At 38.0% G+C, this 18,860-nt stretch overlaps 1 protein-coding gene across 17 annotated transcripts in view; it reads right to left on the reverse strand.

Annotated features, from left to right (window-relative positions):
• CDC42SE2 (CDC42 small effector 2) overlaps positions 1–18,860 on the reverse strand; it is a 145,996-nt gene that overhangs the window by 30,486 nt on the left and 96,650 nt on the right. For all 17 annotated transcript variants that reach the window (XR_004430088.1, XR_004430093.1, XR_004430090.1 and 14 more), the window contains 2 exons: positions 5,935–6,036; positions 237–352 (listed from right to left, as the gene is read on the reverse strand). Coding sequence is in view for 6 of the 17 variants with exons in the window: in XM_033181340.1 (XP_033037231.1) it covers positions 254–352; positions 5,935–6,036 (201 nt within the window). In the remaining 11 variants the exon portion in view is untranslated. The remainder of the gene's footprint in view (positions 1–236; positions 353–5,934; positions 6,037–18,860) is intronic.

Genomic DNA, 18,860 nt, shown 5'->3' on the forward strand with positions numbered 1-18,860 from the left:
TCTTGTTTAAAGAACACATAAGAAGCATCTTGTCATCAGAATCCTCCCCAACCAGATGTTTTAAAGTAAGGAAAAGAACCTAAAACTTACATTCAAAGTTCAGAAACGACACTTAGCTGAGTAACGTTGCCTTTCCCAGTAAGGTCACAATTTAAAAATAAAATATATACATATTTACTATTATTGGCCTGGCCATGTCTGGCCTTCAGGCCCAGACCCCAGCTCTGAGTACTCACTGGAGAAAGGACCAGGGCTATCCTGCCTTCGTATCCACGAGCTGCATCTGCACACTGGCAGGCATTCCGCCTCCATAGCCTCCCTTGGACTGCATTTGGTTCTGAATGGAGCTAACCTAAAACAAGACAAAAATAAAACAAAATAAAATGGAAGTCAGGAACTAGGTCCGGTGCAACTAAGTCATTCTTTTCCCAGATTTTTATTTGAGCTGCTTTTTTCAGAAGGGTATTTTATAGAAAAAAAAATTTTTATAGACAAACATTTTCTGGTTATAAGGACAAACAGGCTAGCAATTGAAACATTTTTTGCAAAAACCTCTATTTTCTCTATTTCCAAATTACAAAAGTCAGTTTGTAATTCACAAGGCACTTGGTTCATCTGAAAAATAGTCAAAAATATATAGATCAACTCCACTTTTTTTTTAAGACAGTCTTGCTCTGGTGCCCAGGCTGGAGTGCAGTGGCGTCATCTCAGCTCACTGCAACCTCCACCTCCCCGGTTCAAGTGATTCTCTTGCCTCAGCCTCCCTAGTAGCTGAGATTACAGGCACACATCACCACGCTCAGCTAATTTTTCTATTTTTAGGTTTCACCATGTTGGCCAGGCTGGTCTTGAACTCCTGACCTCAAGTGATCCGACTGCCTCGGCCTCTCGAAGTGCTGGGATTATAGGCATGAGCCACCGCGCCAGGCCAATCAACTCCACTTTGTTTCTCAACCTCAAGTATCTTAATTTACAGATATCTCACATATATAATCACCTCAATTACCTAGTAAAGAATCAAAACCAAGAAAATAAGCGTGAATAAAATTGGACCAACCAAAGATAAATCTTAAAAGTCTGTGTCATAAAATGTACCATGTTAACATAGCCTGATAAAGTAAAAAAGAATCAAAGAATCCAAAGACAGATAGTCCCAGTTTATTTATTAATATTGTAACTGGGTAAACTATCCTCTCTGAGTATCAGGCTTCTTATTTGTAAAAGGGTTAAAATGGTAATCTGTTCCGACCACATTACAGGGCTGTTTCCTGATAGACTGCAAGATGTATGAAAGCCGGGATATTTTCTTTTTGCTGAAAGAAAGGCACATAAAGTCATTTGCAAACTGTGAAGTACTTTTAGCATACCATTATTATTCCAATCTTAGTTCATATAAATGAGAAGCAGTCTGGCAGCAGAGAACTGGAGAGTCAGGCTAAACTGCTAGAAGAAGGAACACAAGCAATACGATTTTGGAGATGACGGCCTAACAGTGGAGAGGGAGCAGTGGCAATGTGGCTGAGTATTTCATGGAATCAGCTCAAAGGGCCCTGCACACTTCCACGATTTGGAGGGAACCAGGGCATCATTCATTTATCAGTCGTCTGCTTATCAAATACTTACTGAGCACCTACTGTAATATAAGGCATGAAGGGTGAGGTGCTTTCCACTGGTGATTCTGAGTCAATATATTTAAAGAAAGACTTGTCTAACTCATTTTTGGAGTAAGTCAGGTTTCAACATATACTATAATAGAAGATAATGGCAAAACAGAAAATGCATAGCTTATTTAGATCAAAAGAGTTTAAATGAGAATATGTGTTTGGCTCTTAAATGGGGACATTTTTACTAACCTGGAAATTTACTTACATGGAACATCTTATTTCTATGACATCACATTATAAGGTATTGCTGTAATAGTCACATTAACAAAATGACTACTTCAGGTAAGATTTTAAGAAGAAATCTGTATTTATTTTTGTTTGTTTTTTTAAACATAAACTTCCTCAGTTAATGCGGTGTGAAGAGGCTAGGGCCTGTCATACGACACTAGTTCAAATTCATCATCTGCCCCTTTATGGTGACGAACATTAAGTTATGTGACACAAACCTGATACCAAATAATTTTCCACCTAACATGGCATGTTAGCTTTTATAGATATTTTAGGTCTGTCTTAAAAAACATCTTTATGACCAGGTGCAGTGGCTCACAGCTGTAATCCCACTTTGGGAGTTCGAAGTAGGCAGATAACTTGAGCCCATGAGTTTGAGGCCAGCCTGGACAACATAGTGAAACCCCATCTCTACAAAAAAAATACAAAACCATCCTGGCCAACATGGAGAAAACCCCATCTCTACTAAAAAAAATACAAAAAATTAGCCGAGCATGGTGGCAGGCACCTGTAGTCCCAGCTACTCGGGAGGCTGAGGCAGGAGAATGGCGTGAACCTGGGAGGCGGAGCTTGCAGTGAGCTGAGATCCGGCCACTGCACTCCAGCCTGGGTGACAGAGCAAGACTCCGTCTCAAAAAAAAAAAAAAGAAAAAAGAAAAAAAACAAAACAAAATACAAAAACTAGCTGGGCATGGTGGTGCAGGCCTGTAGTCCCAGCTACTGGGGGAGGCTGAGGCAGGAGGATCGATTGAGCCTAAGAGGTCAAAGCTGCAGTGAGCACTCCAGCCTGAAAACAGAAAGAGACTCTGCATCAAAAAAAACCCAAACCAACCAAACAAAAAATCTTTGTTTTCACACTATGCATTCAATAATGCCATGCAGATTCTAAGAAAGAAAAAAAGTATTTTTTCTCCAAAACTCAGTTCTTCAATTTAAAAGGTTTGGTTGATCTTAAGTAACCTTTATTAAGTAACTTTAATAAGTAATCTTTCAGTGCTGAGATTGAATGTATTATTGTGACTGTGAATATACAATATTTTAACACAGGATATTAATGAACGGGTAACAGAAATCTTTTCTGGAAAAAAGGTAGTAGAAAAGAAAGTATTTGACACTAAGTAAAGGTAGAAGAAGAATATATTTAGAGGAAAAAAGAAATTACAAGTCATCTAACCATTCAATAACACAGTTCAGGCAAGCTTGTTGCATATGCATCAAGCCACGTTCCTAATCCTAGCTGCTCAGTTCTTTTCTTTGAATAAACAGCATGTCTATTTATGTTTTTTTCTTATTTATTATTGTACTGTATAGGAGAACATAATTTTTCTAAGAGTCAGGCTCATCAAATCAGAACTATCCACGATACTTTCAAGAAAAGTTACTTGGCCAGGCGTGGTGGCTCACACCTGTAATCCCAACACTTTGGGAGGCCGAGGTGGGTGGATCACTGGAGGTCAGGAGTTTGAGACCAGCCTGGCCAACGTGGTGAAACCCCGCTCTACTGAAAATACAAAAAATTAGCCAGGCGTGGTGGTGCATGCCTGTAATCCCAGCTACTCGGGAGGCTGAGACAGGAGAATCGCTTGAACCTAGGAGGCGTAGGTTGCAGTGAGCTGAGATTGCGCCACTGCACTCCAGCCTGGGTGACAGAGCGAGACTCCATCTCAAAAAAAAGTTACTAACTGAACAACACCGTTCCGAGCAGCCAGAACACAGTGCTCTGTGATGGTGGGATGGATGCTGAATATTGCTTTAGAGATAGCAAACTCAAATATGAATTAACTACAGAACACATTTGGGAAACACATTTAGCTCTAAAGGGCTGAAATACTTCATAAAAAGTCCACTTCAGTAGCAGAGAAGGCTGCCTGGAGACAAGGTAGAAACTCTACCACAGATAAAGTCCCATCTCGATCCTGCATCTAAGATTAAGAGGCAGGTGTGCAAGCCCTGCAAAGTACAGTCCTAAAGTTCTACCTAAACTATGAGAAGCAAAAAAGATAATATGCCAATGATAGGTTTTTCATTCAGGGAGGAATCTTAAAGGAAATCTGGAAATGTACATAAGATTTTAAATGCTACGAACTAAAATTTAATTCCTCCTATACAGTTGGATTTATTTCTTTGAGATGGGGTCTCACTCAGTCACCCAGGCTGGAGTTCAGAGGCATGATCTCAGCTCACTGCAACCTCCCGCTCCCAAGTTCAAGCAATCCTCCCCCTTCAGCCTCCCAAACAGCTGGAATCACAGGTGCATATTACTTCACTCAGCTAATTTTTTTGTATTTTTGGTAGAGACAGGGTTTCACTACGTTGCTCAGGCTGGTCTTGAACTCCTGAGCTCAGGTGATCCACCTGCCTCAACCTCCCAAAGTACTGGGATTACAGGAGGGAGCCACGATGTCTGGCCTTATAGCTGGATTTTTAAAAATCTGAGGCAGCAGAGACAACATCTGTCAATGAGAGAGAAATTAAAATTCATTATATATAATAAATTTGAAACTACCCATTCTCTTTATTATAGTAACCATATTAATAAGAGTAATAGGGCCCTAGTTAGTCTTTTTACACTATGTTGATGCAGGAAACAAAGCTACTGACTATTTTGACAGCAACATGATATCTCTTGCATTTCCAAAAAGCAGTCAAGTGAAACAAAGTACTTTTCCTAGGGATTTAAAACAAACAAGCTGTTTCCTTTCCAGGAAGGTTCAAATGTCACTCCTTTGCTTACCTAGTAACTGCAATGACAAACGTCGTTGCTGTATCCAGGATACCCATCTACCTATTTTTAAAGTCTCTGTTAAGTCTTTTGTTAATGCTGTCTAGTAAGTTGGTATACAGTGGATCATAATTTTGTGTTTATAAAACCCTTATTGACTTTCTGGTTCTGAACACTTTAGGGATCATTTAGATACTTGCTTACTTTAGGAATGGGGAAAAGAGTCAGTCTGTTGATACTCAGTGGCTTGCTTTAAGGCAAATGTGAGGAACAACTCTGACAAGAACCTGCATTTGGTGCTGCTTCTATTATAATGCATTCTGGTTTTCTCTTCAACAAAAATTAAAGACTAAAAGATCAGCTGAGTAGATCTAAAGCCTATTCTGAAACTCACTGAAACGTCTATTAAAAGATAGCGAATAAATCTTATTTCTGATTCTTCACATCCTGCTGGCAAATGTGACAAAATTTTTACTGCCTTGACCTAAAGGGATATGTGAAAATTCTAATCCTATGCTTACTGCATGAGAACTTAGAGTAAATGAATCACCAACATTCTAATATTATCAGGTAAAGATGAATAGTTTACAACAGGGGGCCCAAAACTGCAAGTGGCCTGTTAGGAACCAGGCTGCACAACAGGAGGTGAGCAGCTGCAAGTGAGCATCACTGTGTGAGCTCTGCCTCCTGTCATATCCGTGATGGCAAGAGATTCTCATAGGAGCATGAACCCTATCGTGAACTGCACATGTGAGGATCTAGGTTGCGGACACCTTATGAGAATCTAATGCCTGATGAACTGAAGTGGAACAGTTTCACCCCAAAACCATTTCCCCCATGGAAAAACTGTCTTCCACGAAACCGGTCCCTGGTGCCAAAAATGTTGGAGACCACTGGTTTATAAAGTAAAGCAATAAAAATGTGTGCAAAAGGCAACTAACTGAACTTAAAAGAACGAAAAGAGATTATTATTTAAAAGGCTGATATCCAAGTCTCTTTGGTGGGAGCAAGAGAATCAATAGGATATTAACCTCTACTCTGAACTCAAATCCTTTCAAGTTTCAAAGTATTTATTCGGGACAAAGGCAGCTATGAAGAATTGCGTACAAGAAACAGAAACAAATACATAACGCAGCAAATTCGAAGAGATTAATTTTTCATCATTAGTTTGCTTCTCTCTCTTCTATGCTATTATGTATTTACATTCACTATATACAAATTCATTTAGCATAATGCTATTAAAAATATTTGTGCCTATCACACAGGTTTCACATGACTATGCCCCAATGCCCTACCTGCATGTCCCACCAACATACTTACTGAATTCATTCCACTGAACAGGTCTCCTGATCCAACATGAGCCGTGTGCACAAAGTTTGTGGGCTCTCCAATCATACTTCTGTCAATCCGTCGTCGCCTTTTCTAAAATATGGGGGAACAATGTGTTGAGAAAGTGATCTTATGAACAACTTATTCTGATGGATTTTTATACTATGACTGTTTAATAAATTTGCCAAGAACACAAAAATGCCTAGCTCTTAGACTGCCACAATTACTTCTTATGCTGAAATCCCCAAGAGAAACATATGCACAAAAATGATTAGTAAAGCAAAATAACAGGTTATTATTTAGAACTTAATAGATTATTTGGTCTAGTTCTGGTCATCCACATATTTGTATAATAACCGCTTAAGTTTTATTCTTTTTAAATAATGAGACAAATGTAAAATTACCCTCAGTCACTATTATTGTTGGCAAAGAACACAGTGTGGTTTGAATAGAATGTCTGATTTTAAACATTATTTTCTGGCTTTCATCATTAACAGATGTATTATATTTTGATGGTTATTATTCAGATTATACCCAATTACCTTTCTATGCTAAAATGAATCTGTCATTTCAGCTGGTGGGGGTGGGGGTTGGAGGGTGAGAGGGTGACAGATTTGGTCCTAGTCCATTCACTCTTCTCTGGTCTGTTGTAGCTGGGAACTAAACCTGTTGACTAACTAGGCTGGGTCTTACTGACTCTTCCTAATTTTTTTTTTTTTTTTTTTTTTGAGATGGAGTCTTGCTATGTTACCCAGGCTGGTCTTTAACTGGGCTCAAGCAATCCTCACACCTCAGCTCCCAAGTAGCCAGGATTACGGGCATGTACCACTACGCCTGGCTGACTCTTCCTAATTTTTGACAACCACTTCTCATGGGGTGCTGTGCCCCATTCTCCAGTAACTTTAGCCACCAGCTGGTATCCCTGTTCTGACCAATATGTTCATCTACCCCTTAGAGATGATTTCCTTACCATACTGCTATGTTTCACTGATTATCTAAGAGTTTTCCAGCTTTGAAGATTATCTTAGATCTGTTTTCCATGACCCCTTAGATATGATAGTCTTATTGGGAGAGATCACTGGCCACGTTGGGTTAGTGTCCTACTATGGGGCTCTGCTTATCCCAGTTTACTGTCAATAGTATACTTCTCCTGAAATTGCAGCTTCCCTCAAAACCAAGCAGAGTTATAAACTTGTTGGATTAGCTGCCTTTGAACATAACACTTTTATGTCCTTATCTACTGAAATGCTGGCATGATCCTGATAAACCTTAAAATTTTATCAAGACAGTCCCATATGACAGCTCTTCAGGGTGAGAACATGACTTTCTATAAAACCACAAAAGTGGCGAGCCCATGCATATATTTTAGAAGTCAATATACATTGTTTTACTGTCCTCTCATTTATATTGTCATAGATAGAAACAAACAAAAAAACAAAAACAAACCCTGACGCTTTTCCTTTGATATATTTATGTTCTTCATCCTTAGAATTCAGCAATGACATTAGACCATCTCCAAGTTTGTTGGATTTTCCTTCCAGTAATTCTGCATGGCACATGGTTATCTAAACACAGGTTTTCTGTATCTTAGGAAAGTTTTATTCTATTAGTTCCTTGATAATTGCTCCATGTGTTCATTTTGCTATTTCTGGAGTTCCTGCTATGTGGACATTTGAACATGTGTGTGTCTGTAATCTTCCAAGTTTCTTATATTTTCATCACTTATTTTATTTATCTTTACAATTTCACTGCATTGGAAAATAACTCCACTTTATCCTCTTCAGAGGTCCACACTAGATAGTAAATATTATAACCTTGCAGGCCAACACACAGTCTCCACTGTAGCTCTGACTCAACTCTGCTATTGTAGTATGAAAGCAGCTGCAGAGCACATGAAATTAAATGTGTAGCTATGTTTTGGTAAAAATTTATTTACAAAAACAGGTGACAGGCTAGATCTGGCCTGTAAAAGCAGGAGTCTGCTGGCCCCAGCTCTAGGTTTTTTCAGTAGTAGCCACATAATTTTTTTCCATTATGGTTATTTTTCAGAAGCTCTTTGTTATGACATGTCATTGCAATATTTTTTAATCTCTGAAAAAGTTGTATTATAGTTTTTCACTCTTTTCCCTAAAAACAATTATATAAATTATAAGTCTATAACACTAAGGAACAAAGTACTCTCATTGCTTTATTTGAACAAGTTTAGTTTTACTTTGAGCCCTTTTTTGGAAGTTGGTAAGAAACTGTCTTTTGGGGCCCTGTTGGGAAATTAAATGGAAAATTGAATAAATATTTTAAGAAAAAAAATTAGCTGGGCATGGTGGCAGGCACCTGTTATCCCAGCTACTCGAGAGGCTGAGGCAGGAGAATTGCTTGAACCCGGGGCTGGGGGTTGGGAGGGAGAGGTTGCAGTGAGCCGAGATCACACCACTGCACTCCAGCCTGGGTGACAGAGTGAGACTCTATTTCAAAAGAAAAAAAAGAATAGTCACGGGCAAACAAGGGGAATTCCAGAGTCGGACCTCCACAAAGAAAAACAGGAAATGGTGCACTCTGCTCTGATATGTGTTAACAGTTGTCGTTAGCAGAGTCACCATGTTTCCTGGAAACAAATTCCGTATAGGGAACTTTGTGAAGAACGTCAACCATCTGAATAATCCTTGCATCCTTAAAATACTAACTTTTATTCTGCATAAGGTGAAGGACTAGAGACCCAAATGAATCACTATGTTAGTGTGGAGGGGACATTAGGCAAAATGTCTCTTCCCGTGACTTTTTACATTATTACATCATAATTATTAAAGATAATAAACTAAACAATTTGGAGTATATGCAAGGAGGCGAGAAGCAGGTTAATTTCAAAGTATGTGCCACTGTATGAACCATATTTGCATCCTTATCTAAACAAGTATGTATACAACCGTACTTTACCTCCGTCACATTTCTGGCACATGGATCAACTGTAGCTGCTAGAAAACAGTAATTACATAATCACTTAAAAGGTAAAACTTCCCCAAAGACTATTCTCTGAGCAGCTTAGTGTGCAAACACAGGTCACTGAGAAGCAAATGAAGGCCAGGTCCCATCAGGTTAGCAGAAGGCCTACAGTAAGAGGAAAAGATGGTACAGCCTGAGGTAGTTCTAGAAGCAGATACAGAGTGAATAAAGAAAATTAAAATACCTGCCATCTGGGACAGTGAAAAAAGCTGGAACTTTCAGGGTATAAAACAGCAATCATTTATGCAAATGTGGCCAAAGTAAATGAAAGGCTGAAAACTACGCTACTGACTCAACTTTATGACCTAGAGAAAGTCAGTTGAGTTGTATAACTGAATCCCTAAATCTATGAATTAAATCTAACAAGCCCACTATTTCCAAATTGTGTCTTGGGGCATCCCAGCAAAACCCAGGGGTGCCAGGGTTTTCTATTTGAGGGAAACACAGTGAGACTCAATGTGTGTTTGACACTGAGTGAGCTACCAACTTCAGATAATTTGTAACTTCAACATTAGAACATACATTCTTTTTAACAGCATATCCTTATGAAGCTGAGTTTTCAGTGGTTACTGTGAAAAAACCCAAACACTATGCAAAAGTCAGTATGGAACTAGAAAAGAAGGTGGTGGTGTTCAGTCTCATTCCACAGTTTGAGAAGTTGTATAATCCTAACAGACACAAACACACCATAAGTATGTAAATGGTTATTTAAGAATTAAATAAAAATATTTTTCCTTTCAATGTATATCTTATTTTTTAAAGGCAAATAAGTTGTTGGGACATAAATCTTTACTAAGTTGTTTGTACCAAATTAGTTAATAAACAAGTCTGTACGGTATTTCTCTTGGCCTAGAGGCACCATGAAAAAAATTACAGAACTGTTAAGGGAAGTTTGGGAACCTCTGAAATAAGCTACATTCGTTTTTTGAAATATTGACGGTATAATTAGGAACCAGGCATTTCTAAAACAAGTGGGTATTTTTTTCTGTGATGCAAGTGACTGATTCCCTGGGTGTGTGAGCTGCTTCCGAGTTAATCAATCTAGTTCACAGTACAGAAAAAAAGACTAACAAAAGTTGTAATAATATAAAAAATGGACTTGACATTTTTTGATGAAAATGATGTTCCTAGTGGATATTCATTGACACAAAAAACGAAAATACCTTTTATGGTAGTAATGTCAACAAACTGTATGAAACACCCTTGCCCCAAGTCTCTCCCTACTCATTCTTTGAGACCCAACTCAAACATAACATTCTTACCTGAGGCTGTTGGATATTTCCTGTTCTGAACATTCAGAGCACATGGCTCCTATTTCAATTATAGTACTTAAAACATTGTATTGTAACTTACTTGCTTACAGTTTGATTTTCCTACACTACTACAAGTTCTGTAACAGTAGCTGTGCCTGACACACAGTAGACAATAAATGACTGTTGAATGAATAAAAGGCTTTTTTAAAGAAACAATGTCAGCTCAGTTCTCTAAAAATTGTTTGTCTTATCTAATATTATCGCCAAATATTTCTCAAGAACCTATTATATTTGGAGGATGTAAACAATGTAATGCCAATTCTAATGGAGTTTACATTTCTGCATAAAAAATACTTACCTGCTGATTTAATTTTCTCTGTTTCATAGAAATGCTGTGTGCTCTAGAGGTTTTAACTGGTAACAAACACTGTTTTAGTTTTTATATTGGGTAGAACCTCTAAAGCAGTGGTTCTCAAGATACAGTATACATCAGAATCCCTGGAAGGTTTGTTAAAACACAGGTTTCTGAGTTCTAGTCACAGAAGAATTTCAGATTGAGCAAGTTTGGAGTGGGGCTTTAATCTGCATATCTAACAAGATTCCAAGTGATACTGACGGCTTAATAGTTTAGAAACACTGGCTCTAAAGATTAACAGCTGAATGACTATTATTAAAACGTCAGGCCAAGCATGGTGGCTCACGCCTGTAAGCCTAGCACTTTGGGAGGCTGAGGGCGGATTGCCTGAGCTCAGGAGTTCGAGACCAGCCTGGGCAACATGGTAACACGTCATCTCTACAAAAATACAAAAAATTAGCCAGGTGTGGTGGCACACCCCTGTAGTCCCAACTACTCGAGAGGCTGAGACACAAGAATCGTTGGAAGCCGGGAGGCAGAGGTTGCAGTGAGTCAAGATCACACCACTCTAGTCTGGGCAACAGAGCGAGACTCTGTCTCAAAAAAAAAAAAATTACATATAGTCAAATAACAATAGATGCTGGTGAGGCTGCAGAGAAAAGGGAATACTTATATGCTGCTGGTGGGAATGTAAATTAGTTTAGTCATTGTGGAAAGCAGTATGGCAATTTCTCAAAGAAGTGAAAACAGAAGTATCACTTGACCCAGGACCCCCTTACTGAGTATATACCCAAAGGAATATAAATCATTCTACCATAAAGACACATGTACACGTATGTTCATCACAGCACTATTCACAATCACAAAGTCATGGCATCAACCTAAATGCCCATCAGTGGTAGACTGGATAAAGAAAACGTGGTACATGTATGCCATGGAATACCTCACAGCCATAAAAAAGAACCAGACCATGTCCTTTGGAGCAACACAGATGGAGCTGGAGGCCATAACATAATACCACATGTTCTCACTTATAAGTGGGAGCTAAACATTGAGTACACATAGACACAAAGAAGGCAACAACGGATATCAGGACCCATCTGAGAGTAGAGGGTGGGAGGAAGGAGAGGATCAAGAAACTACCTAATGGTTACTATGCCTATTACCTGGGTGATGAAATTGTCTGTACACCAGGTAACCTGTGACTCAGTTTACCTATATAATAAACCTACACATGTACCCCCTGAACCTCAAAGGTAAATTAAAAAATAAAGGTTAACAGCTAAATATTTAAGAAGTAAAAATGGGTAATAAAGAGTACTTATAAGATACCGGGCACAGTTCCAAGAACTTTAAAGCCATGAACTCATTTGCTAGCACCTTCTATAGCAGTATATGACATTTTACCTTCCCTTCAAATCTGGGATCCTCTGGCAAGCTCTCACTTCTTGTCTCAGCCATTGCTCAGAAGTCCTCCTTTGTTCACCTTTGTACTCTCTACTGAATAAAGGTGCGTTTTTTTTTTTTTGAGACAAGAGTCTCACTCGTCAACCAGGCTGGAGTGCGATGGTGCAATCTCAGTTCAATGCAACCTCCGCCTCCTGGGTTCAAGCGATTCTCATGCCTCAGCCTCCCAAGCAGCTGGAATTACAGGTGTGCACCACTATGCCCAGCTAATTTTTTGTATTTTTAGTAGAGATGGGGTTTCACCATGTTGGTCAGGCTGGTCTTGAACTCCTGACCTCAACTAATCCACCCACCTTGGCCTCCTAAAGTGCTGAGATTACAGGTATGAGCCACCATGCCTGGTCAAGATGGGAGTATTAACAGTGTCCAGGTCCTGGATACTCATGTTCAAGAAGCTGAATCCACCGTTCCCATGGGTGGTAATCTGAGTTGATAAAACTGCCTGTGGAAGTCTGGTTTCTAAGAATATAACAAAAAATTTCTAATATGTTAAGGGACAAATGAAAGAGAAACAAGGTTTTAGATACTGCAGAGACTGGAAAAAAAAATCCACTCTTCAATAACTGAGTAGCCTACTTTGGATTCCAAATTCTCATACTTAGGTCAACACTTGAGAAAATAATAAACTTCTTCTATACACAAACTTGTACTGTATCTTCTATGGTGAGAAAAATAAAAAATTCTACTTGTCTGGCTTCTAGAGCTTAGCTCACTCACTGGAATGCCAGCAGTGGCCCTCAAGTGACAGAGTTTATATAAGGAGCTATCTCTAAAGGAGATGAGAGTCACACCATAGATCACCACAGAGAAACCAAAACCAGCTAGTATTATAAGCAGAGAATTATCTAAGTCAAAGTACAGAAAGGAAAGATATTTTGTGCTGGAAATATTCATAAATAAATAGGTGAGCTGCTGGTAATGCATTTACAATCTAATCTTAAGTGTGGTGCTGTCGGTATCTGTCCGACAACTAACCTTTTCTTACTCAGTATGTATTTTGCAGCTTGTGACAGATGAGAAGTTTGCAAGAGACCCCAAAATTTGTTTTTAAAAGGAATCTATAAAGCAAATCTATCGTGACCTTTTCAAGGGCCAAATTGCTAAAAGCAAAATTGAAAGAACTAGTTGTTCTCATCTCTCAGTGAGAAACCTGAAGTGAAAACAGTTTTTTTCTCCTTCTATTTAAAATTAGTATCTGGTTTAAGTCACATATTCCAAGGATGAAAACTGAAGCACAAAATAGGTCAAAAAAAAAAAAAAAAAGGAAGGGAGAAACTAATTTGAACTAGCTCTTTCAAGTATTAATGATGTATTTGTCAATGGTGTTAAAAACCTTTCACTAGAAATTTCTGCCATTATGGGTCCATCTGGGATTGTTCCTATCCACTCTATATATACAGTATACAATGTACCTAGGAAGGTATTACTTGCCAAAGTCCCACAGCTAACTAAAATCAGATCTGGGAGTCTTCCTTGTCCACTGTTCTTTCCTTCACATCATGTGCGAACAACTGTGTTTCAAAGCAAGTCATATAATTCCCTCCAAACATTTACTATATAAAATTGAGATACAGATATCAAGTGTTTATATTAACTCTATGTGAAAAGTGTTTACAATTGAGTCAAGTACTGTACTATAATTAATTTTTCTTATACCACACTTTGCACTGGAATTGCTTCTGGCTTGCTTAGTTTAAAAAAAAAATTCTGTCACAAATTTCACACACAATGTCTGCTTAACATTTTTTTTTTTTTTTTTTTCGAGACGGAGTCTCACTCTGTTGCCCAGGCTGGAGTGCAGTGGCACAATCTTGGCTCACTGCAACCTCTGCCGCCCGGGTTCAGGTGATTCTCCTGCCTCAGCCTCCCAAGTAGCTGGGATTACAGGCACCTGCGACCGCACCCAGCTAATTTTTGTAGTTTTTAGTAGAGATGGGTTTTCACCATCTTGGCCAGGCTGGTCTTGAACTCACCTCATGATCCACCTGCCTCGGCCTCCCAAAGTTGTTTGCTTAACTTTTAATGAAACTATCATTAATTGTTCTAATACCCTCCATAAGTATCTCGTGGTAAAACTGATAAGACGCTGCAAGAACAAATAAAACCAAAACCAAACCAAAACAAACAGTGATAGGGGATAAGGGGGCGGGGGGAAATGAAGAAATTAAAATGACAGACATGTTTCTCACGAAGTTAATACATATGAAAGCATTTGAACTAAGTCTGCAAAAACGGCAGATAATAATTAACACTTGGTAGCAAAAAAATGCTTTCTGAAATACTGAAACACTGCTTGTTTCACTGTAACTTATCACCTAGTGCTGTGTATCTACATAGTCTCATAACTCAACTTTATATCCAACCTGGATGTTCGTTTCTATTTGGGTAAAATTTACTGAAATATACTAGAAAGAAAACTGGTCTTAAAATGCAAAAGGCTCTGCCACTAATTCGCTGATCTTAGTTTACTAATTAACTTCTTAGTATAGTTTCCAAATCTGCATGCACACGTGCCCACATGTATTTGACTACATTTGCCTATGATGTCTCTAAGATCTAAAATTTTAAGACTGTATGAAAATTATTTTCATTTCACAAAACAAAATCACATATAAAACAAACAATATACCATCTGCTAAAACAAGAATGTAAGCATAACACCTTTTCAAGAAACTGTAAGAAAGCTCAATCGACAAAAGTAGATGGAACATAAATACCAGAAATATCTAAGAACCAGAAGAATTTTTACTATGTGCAAGGGTGATAAGAGATCTGACCAAACTTTAGGGTACTGAGTACTTTAAAAAGAGAACTGAGATCTGACCTAGAATTTGTCTTACATGAGAGCTGCTAATAAAATGTATCTGTAATATTTTCTACTCAATATGAACAAGTTTGAGAGAAGGACGAAAAACTGAATGATTTATACCATCTGTGTACATCACAGATGAACCGATTCTTAAAAAGTGCTTCTAAAAATGTTCAATATATTATAAACATCATAAATACCAGCCCCAGATAGTTACTAAAATACCACTATTAAATCCCAGATTACTTAAGTTCTAACTTCCCTTTAGTCACAGATACATATCAGCAAAAACATTTTATTTTTCTAGAACAATGCACTACCTAGTCTTAACTCACTACTGATTTGAAAAATAATGCAATTTTGAGTTCCTCACCAGTATTCCTTTTTTTCCTATTTGTATACATCAAGGCCATGTTAGAATCAGAACCCAATCCTCACCAACTCTAGAAAGACAAAGGCTTAATCCTCTTCATTCTTGTTGTGTCTAGGCTTATAAAACCCCAAGAGTCAGTTTTAAAAAAATTTCATGCTATTGGTGTTTTAGAAGCAACTCTTTTTTTGAGACAGAGTCTCACTGTCTCCCAGGCTGGAGTGCAGTGGCCCGATCTCAGCTCATGGCAAGCTCCACCTCCCGGGTTCACGCCATTCTCCAGCCTCAGCCTCCCGAGTAGCTGGCACTACAGGCGCCCGCCAGCACGCCCAGCTAGTTTTTTGTATTTTTAGTATAGACAGGGTTTCACCGTGTTAGCCAGGATGGTCTTGATATCCTGACCTCGTGATTCACCCGCTTCGGCCTCCCAAAGTGCTGGGAGGATTACAGGCGTGAGCCACCATGCCCGGTCTAGAAGCAACTCTTTAGCCATTTTAATAATTAGCCACCTCTTGAAAACATGGAGATTTGCACATCATTTACACAATAACAGAATTGGCAATTAAAGGCTATGTTTTCTAAATAAACATAATTTCCCAGATATGGTCAGATGACTTTCAAACAACTAAAGAAATGTTTGACCAGGCTAGGTCACTCATGCCTGTAATCCCAGCACTTTGGGAGGCTGGGCAGGAGGATCACTTGAGGCCAGGAGCCTGATACCAGCCTGGGCAACAAAGCAAGACCCTGTCTCTGCTGGGGAGAGAAAAAAAAAAAGGTAAAATAAATGCTTCAGTATTCATACCAAAAGAAAGAAATCTTCCAGTTAAGAGGAACACATAGTGACTCCACTTAACATTGCCTGTTAGATGAAGCAAGACGATATTTTCCAATGGGCATACAGAAAAAAAAATTGATGCTTATTTGCCATATGTATTTTAAAAATGATTTAACCATAAGTTTCTTTTCTCTTTTGTTCATAGATTTTTTCCCTGAGTTTCTTTTCCTTTACATGGTAATTATTTTTGTCATAACAACAATAATAAAATACTTTTTCTGAACTCCAGAGCTCCATGCTCTGACTACTATAATCAATGGTCTACAACATGGAATGTGCTCACCCAAAGGGGGCACATAAAATGAACTGTTGGAATGTGGGAGGAAAATACTAGACCTTCTCTTTATTTCTCATCTCTTTTAAAAAATTAAGCTCTACTAATAAGTCATATATAGGCTGACATGGACGTCTGTTGGCTACTGACTACACTTGTTTCTGTAAGAGTTACTAGAAGCAGAATAAGTAGAAAGCACTGAATTAAATTAGTGCTTAACCATACTTGAAATTAAACATAAAAACAAAGATGTCTTATAAAGTCACTTTAATCTGCTTCAGTTCATCTAAATGTGTCTTTTTCTGTACTCTGAAATAACTAGTCTTACACTGTAACACAAATGGGATATGCTGATGACAAAGGGTGTGGAAGTGTGGAACTGTGGTTACTTCAACAAATCTCTTATTTGTGCATAATCCTGAAGCTCACAACCTATTAATAAGTCAGAGTTACTGTTCATTCTCATATTAAAATGCAAAACAATACAAGGCTAACCTTCAAAGAACTGTTACTACATTCTTCCCCCATTGATAAAAATTTTAAAGTCTGAAAATACCATGTGTTGATGAGGATATGGCATAATGGAACACTCAAACAGCTGGTGGGAATGTAAGATGGTAACATCAAGTCTAAAAGAATTTCCTTTTGCTTGGTAAAGGTAACTTCCTTAGCTGTTAGACCCAGTAATGTCACTCCTAGGTATATACCCTAGAAAAACTTGTGTACATGTTACCAGGCTACACATACACAAATGCACAAAAGAGCATTGTGCATAATAGTGCCGTACTAGGTTTATCAAAAGAACTGGAATGGAAAAATCTATTATGGTACAGCCAAACAAGAAAATGTTAAAGAAAAATGAACATAAAATTTAGCTGTCTGCATCAATATGAATCAATCTTATAAATATACCATTGGATTAAAGAAGAAAACACAAAAGATTACAACCAGTAATGACTCCATTTAAAGTTAAAACAGGCAAACTAAATTATATTGTTTAGGGATACATATATAGATGGTAAAATCATAAAACACAAGGAAGTGATTACCATAAAAATCAGGACAGCAGTTCCTCCAGGTGTTGGAAAAGGGATGTGTGTAATTGGAAAGGACACAAGGAGGCTTCTGGGGTGCTGGCAATGTCCTATTTCTTAACGAGTAATATATGCTTCATAATATATTTGTTTCATAACTTTTATACTGTACATTTATATGTAAAATACTTTCAAATTATTTTTGGTATTATAATGGTATTGTGGTTACATTAAATAAGAGTTCTTATCTTTTAGGGATACTGAAATATTTAGGGATACTGAACAAAATGATATAATGTCTCAGATTTGGCTCCAAAATAATAGAGGAAAGGATAAAGTAGATGGAATGAGGTGAAGATCAGACAAGAATTAAAGTTGTTGAAGCTGAGAGATGGGTACATGGGGCTCATTATACTATTGTCTACTTCTGAATATGTTTAAAAATATAAGTTTTAAAAGAGTCTTTATGGAAATAGCTTAAAAATGAAGACACACCAGTTTCACAAATGGGAATTATATAGAGATTCAATACAGGTCTAATCCAAATCCCAACAGGCCTTATGGAAAACCTGACAAACTAATTTTAAAACTGATACGTAATAGTCAAGGACTAAGACTGGCCAAAACACAACAAAAGGTGAAGACAAAGGGATCTGCCCTCCCAGATATCAAAACAATATTAATGCAAACTCTAGAAGACACTGTGTATCATCATCTATTGGCACCAGGGTGAACAAATGGTGAAACAGAATCTAGAGTCTGACTCATGCATGTACGGAAGCCTGATCGTGTACACTGCATACCAGTGGGGAAGGGAAAGACTTTTTTTTTTTTTTTTTTTTTTTTAGGCGCCCACCACCACACCCAGCTGTTTTTTTGTATTTTTAGTAGACACAAGGTTTCACCGTGTTAGCCAGGACTGTCTCGATCTCCTGACCTTGTGATCTGCCCGCCTCGGCCTCCCAAAGTGCTGGGATTACAGGCGTGAGCCACCGTGTCTGTCCGGGAAAGACTTTTTTGAAGTCGTTGTGGGACAGAGGGTTCCCCATATGGAAAATAAATATAATTAAATCCCTTCTTCAAAAATCAACTCCAGGCTTCTATGTAAAAGGCAAAATTATTCCACTTTTATAGGGAAATTTGGGTGAATTATCCTTATGAATGAGAGGTAAGAAAAAATTCTTAAGCACAAAAATATAAGCCAAAAAAGGTACTTTGTTAAATCACACATAACCAACAAAGAATTTGTATTCAGAAGAGGGAAGTATATGAATAAATAAGAAATTTTAAAAATGTACAAAAGACATGAGCAGGCATGTCTTTCACACAAGAGGAAACCGTACTGAGCAACAAGCACATGAAGAAGTGCTTCACTTAACCTCACTAGCAACCAGAAAAGAACAATACCATGAAATCCCACCTTACCCATCAGACTGACAAAAATCAAAACGTGAAGAAACAAGCATTAACGAAGACGCTGTGAAAGCAGAACTGTAACACATTAATGTGGGAGCAGTTAT

Source organism: Trachypithecus francoisi, unplaced genomic scaffold, assembly GCF_009764315.1.
Source record: "Trachypithecus francoisi isolate TF-2019V2 unplaced genomic scaffold, Tfra_2.0 Lachesis_group2, whole genome shotgun sequence".
Classification (NCBI taxonomy): Eukaryota; Metazoa; Chordata; class Mammalia; order Primates; family Cercopithecidae; genus Trachypithecus; species Trachypithecus francoisi.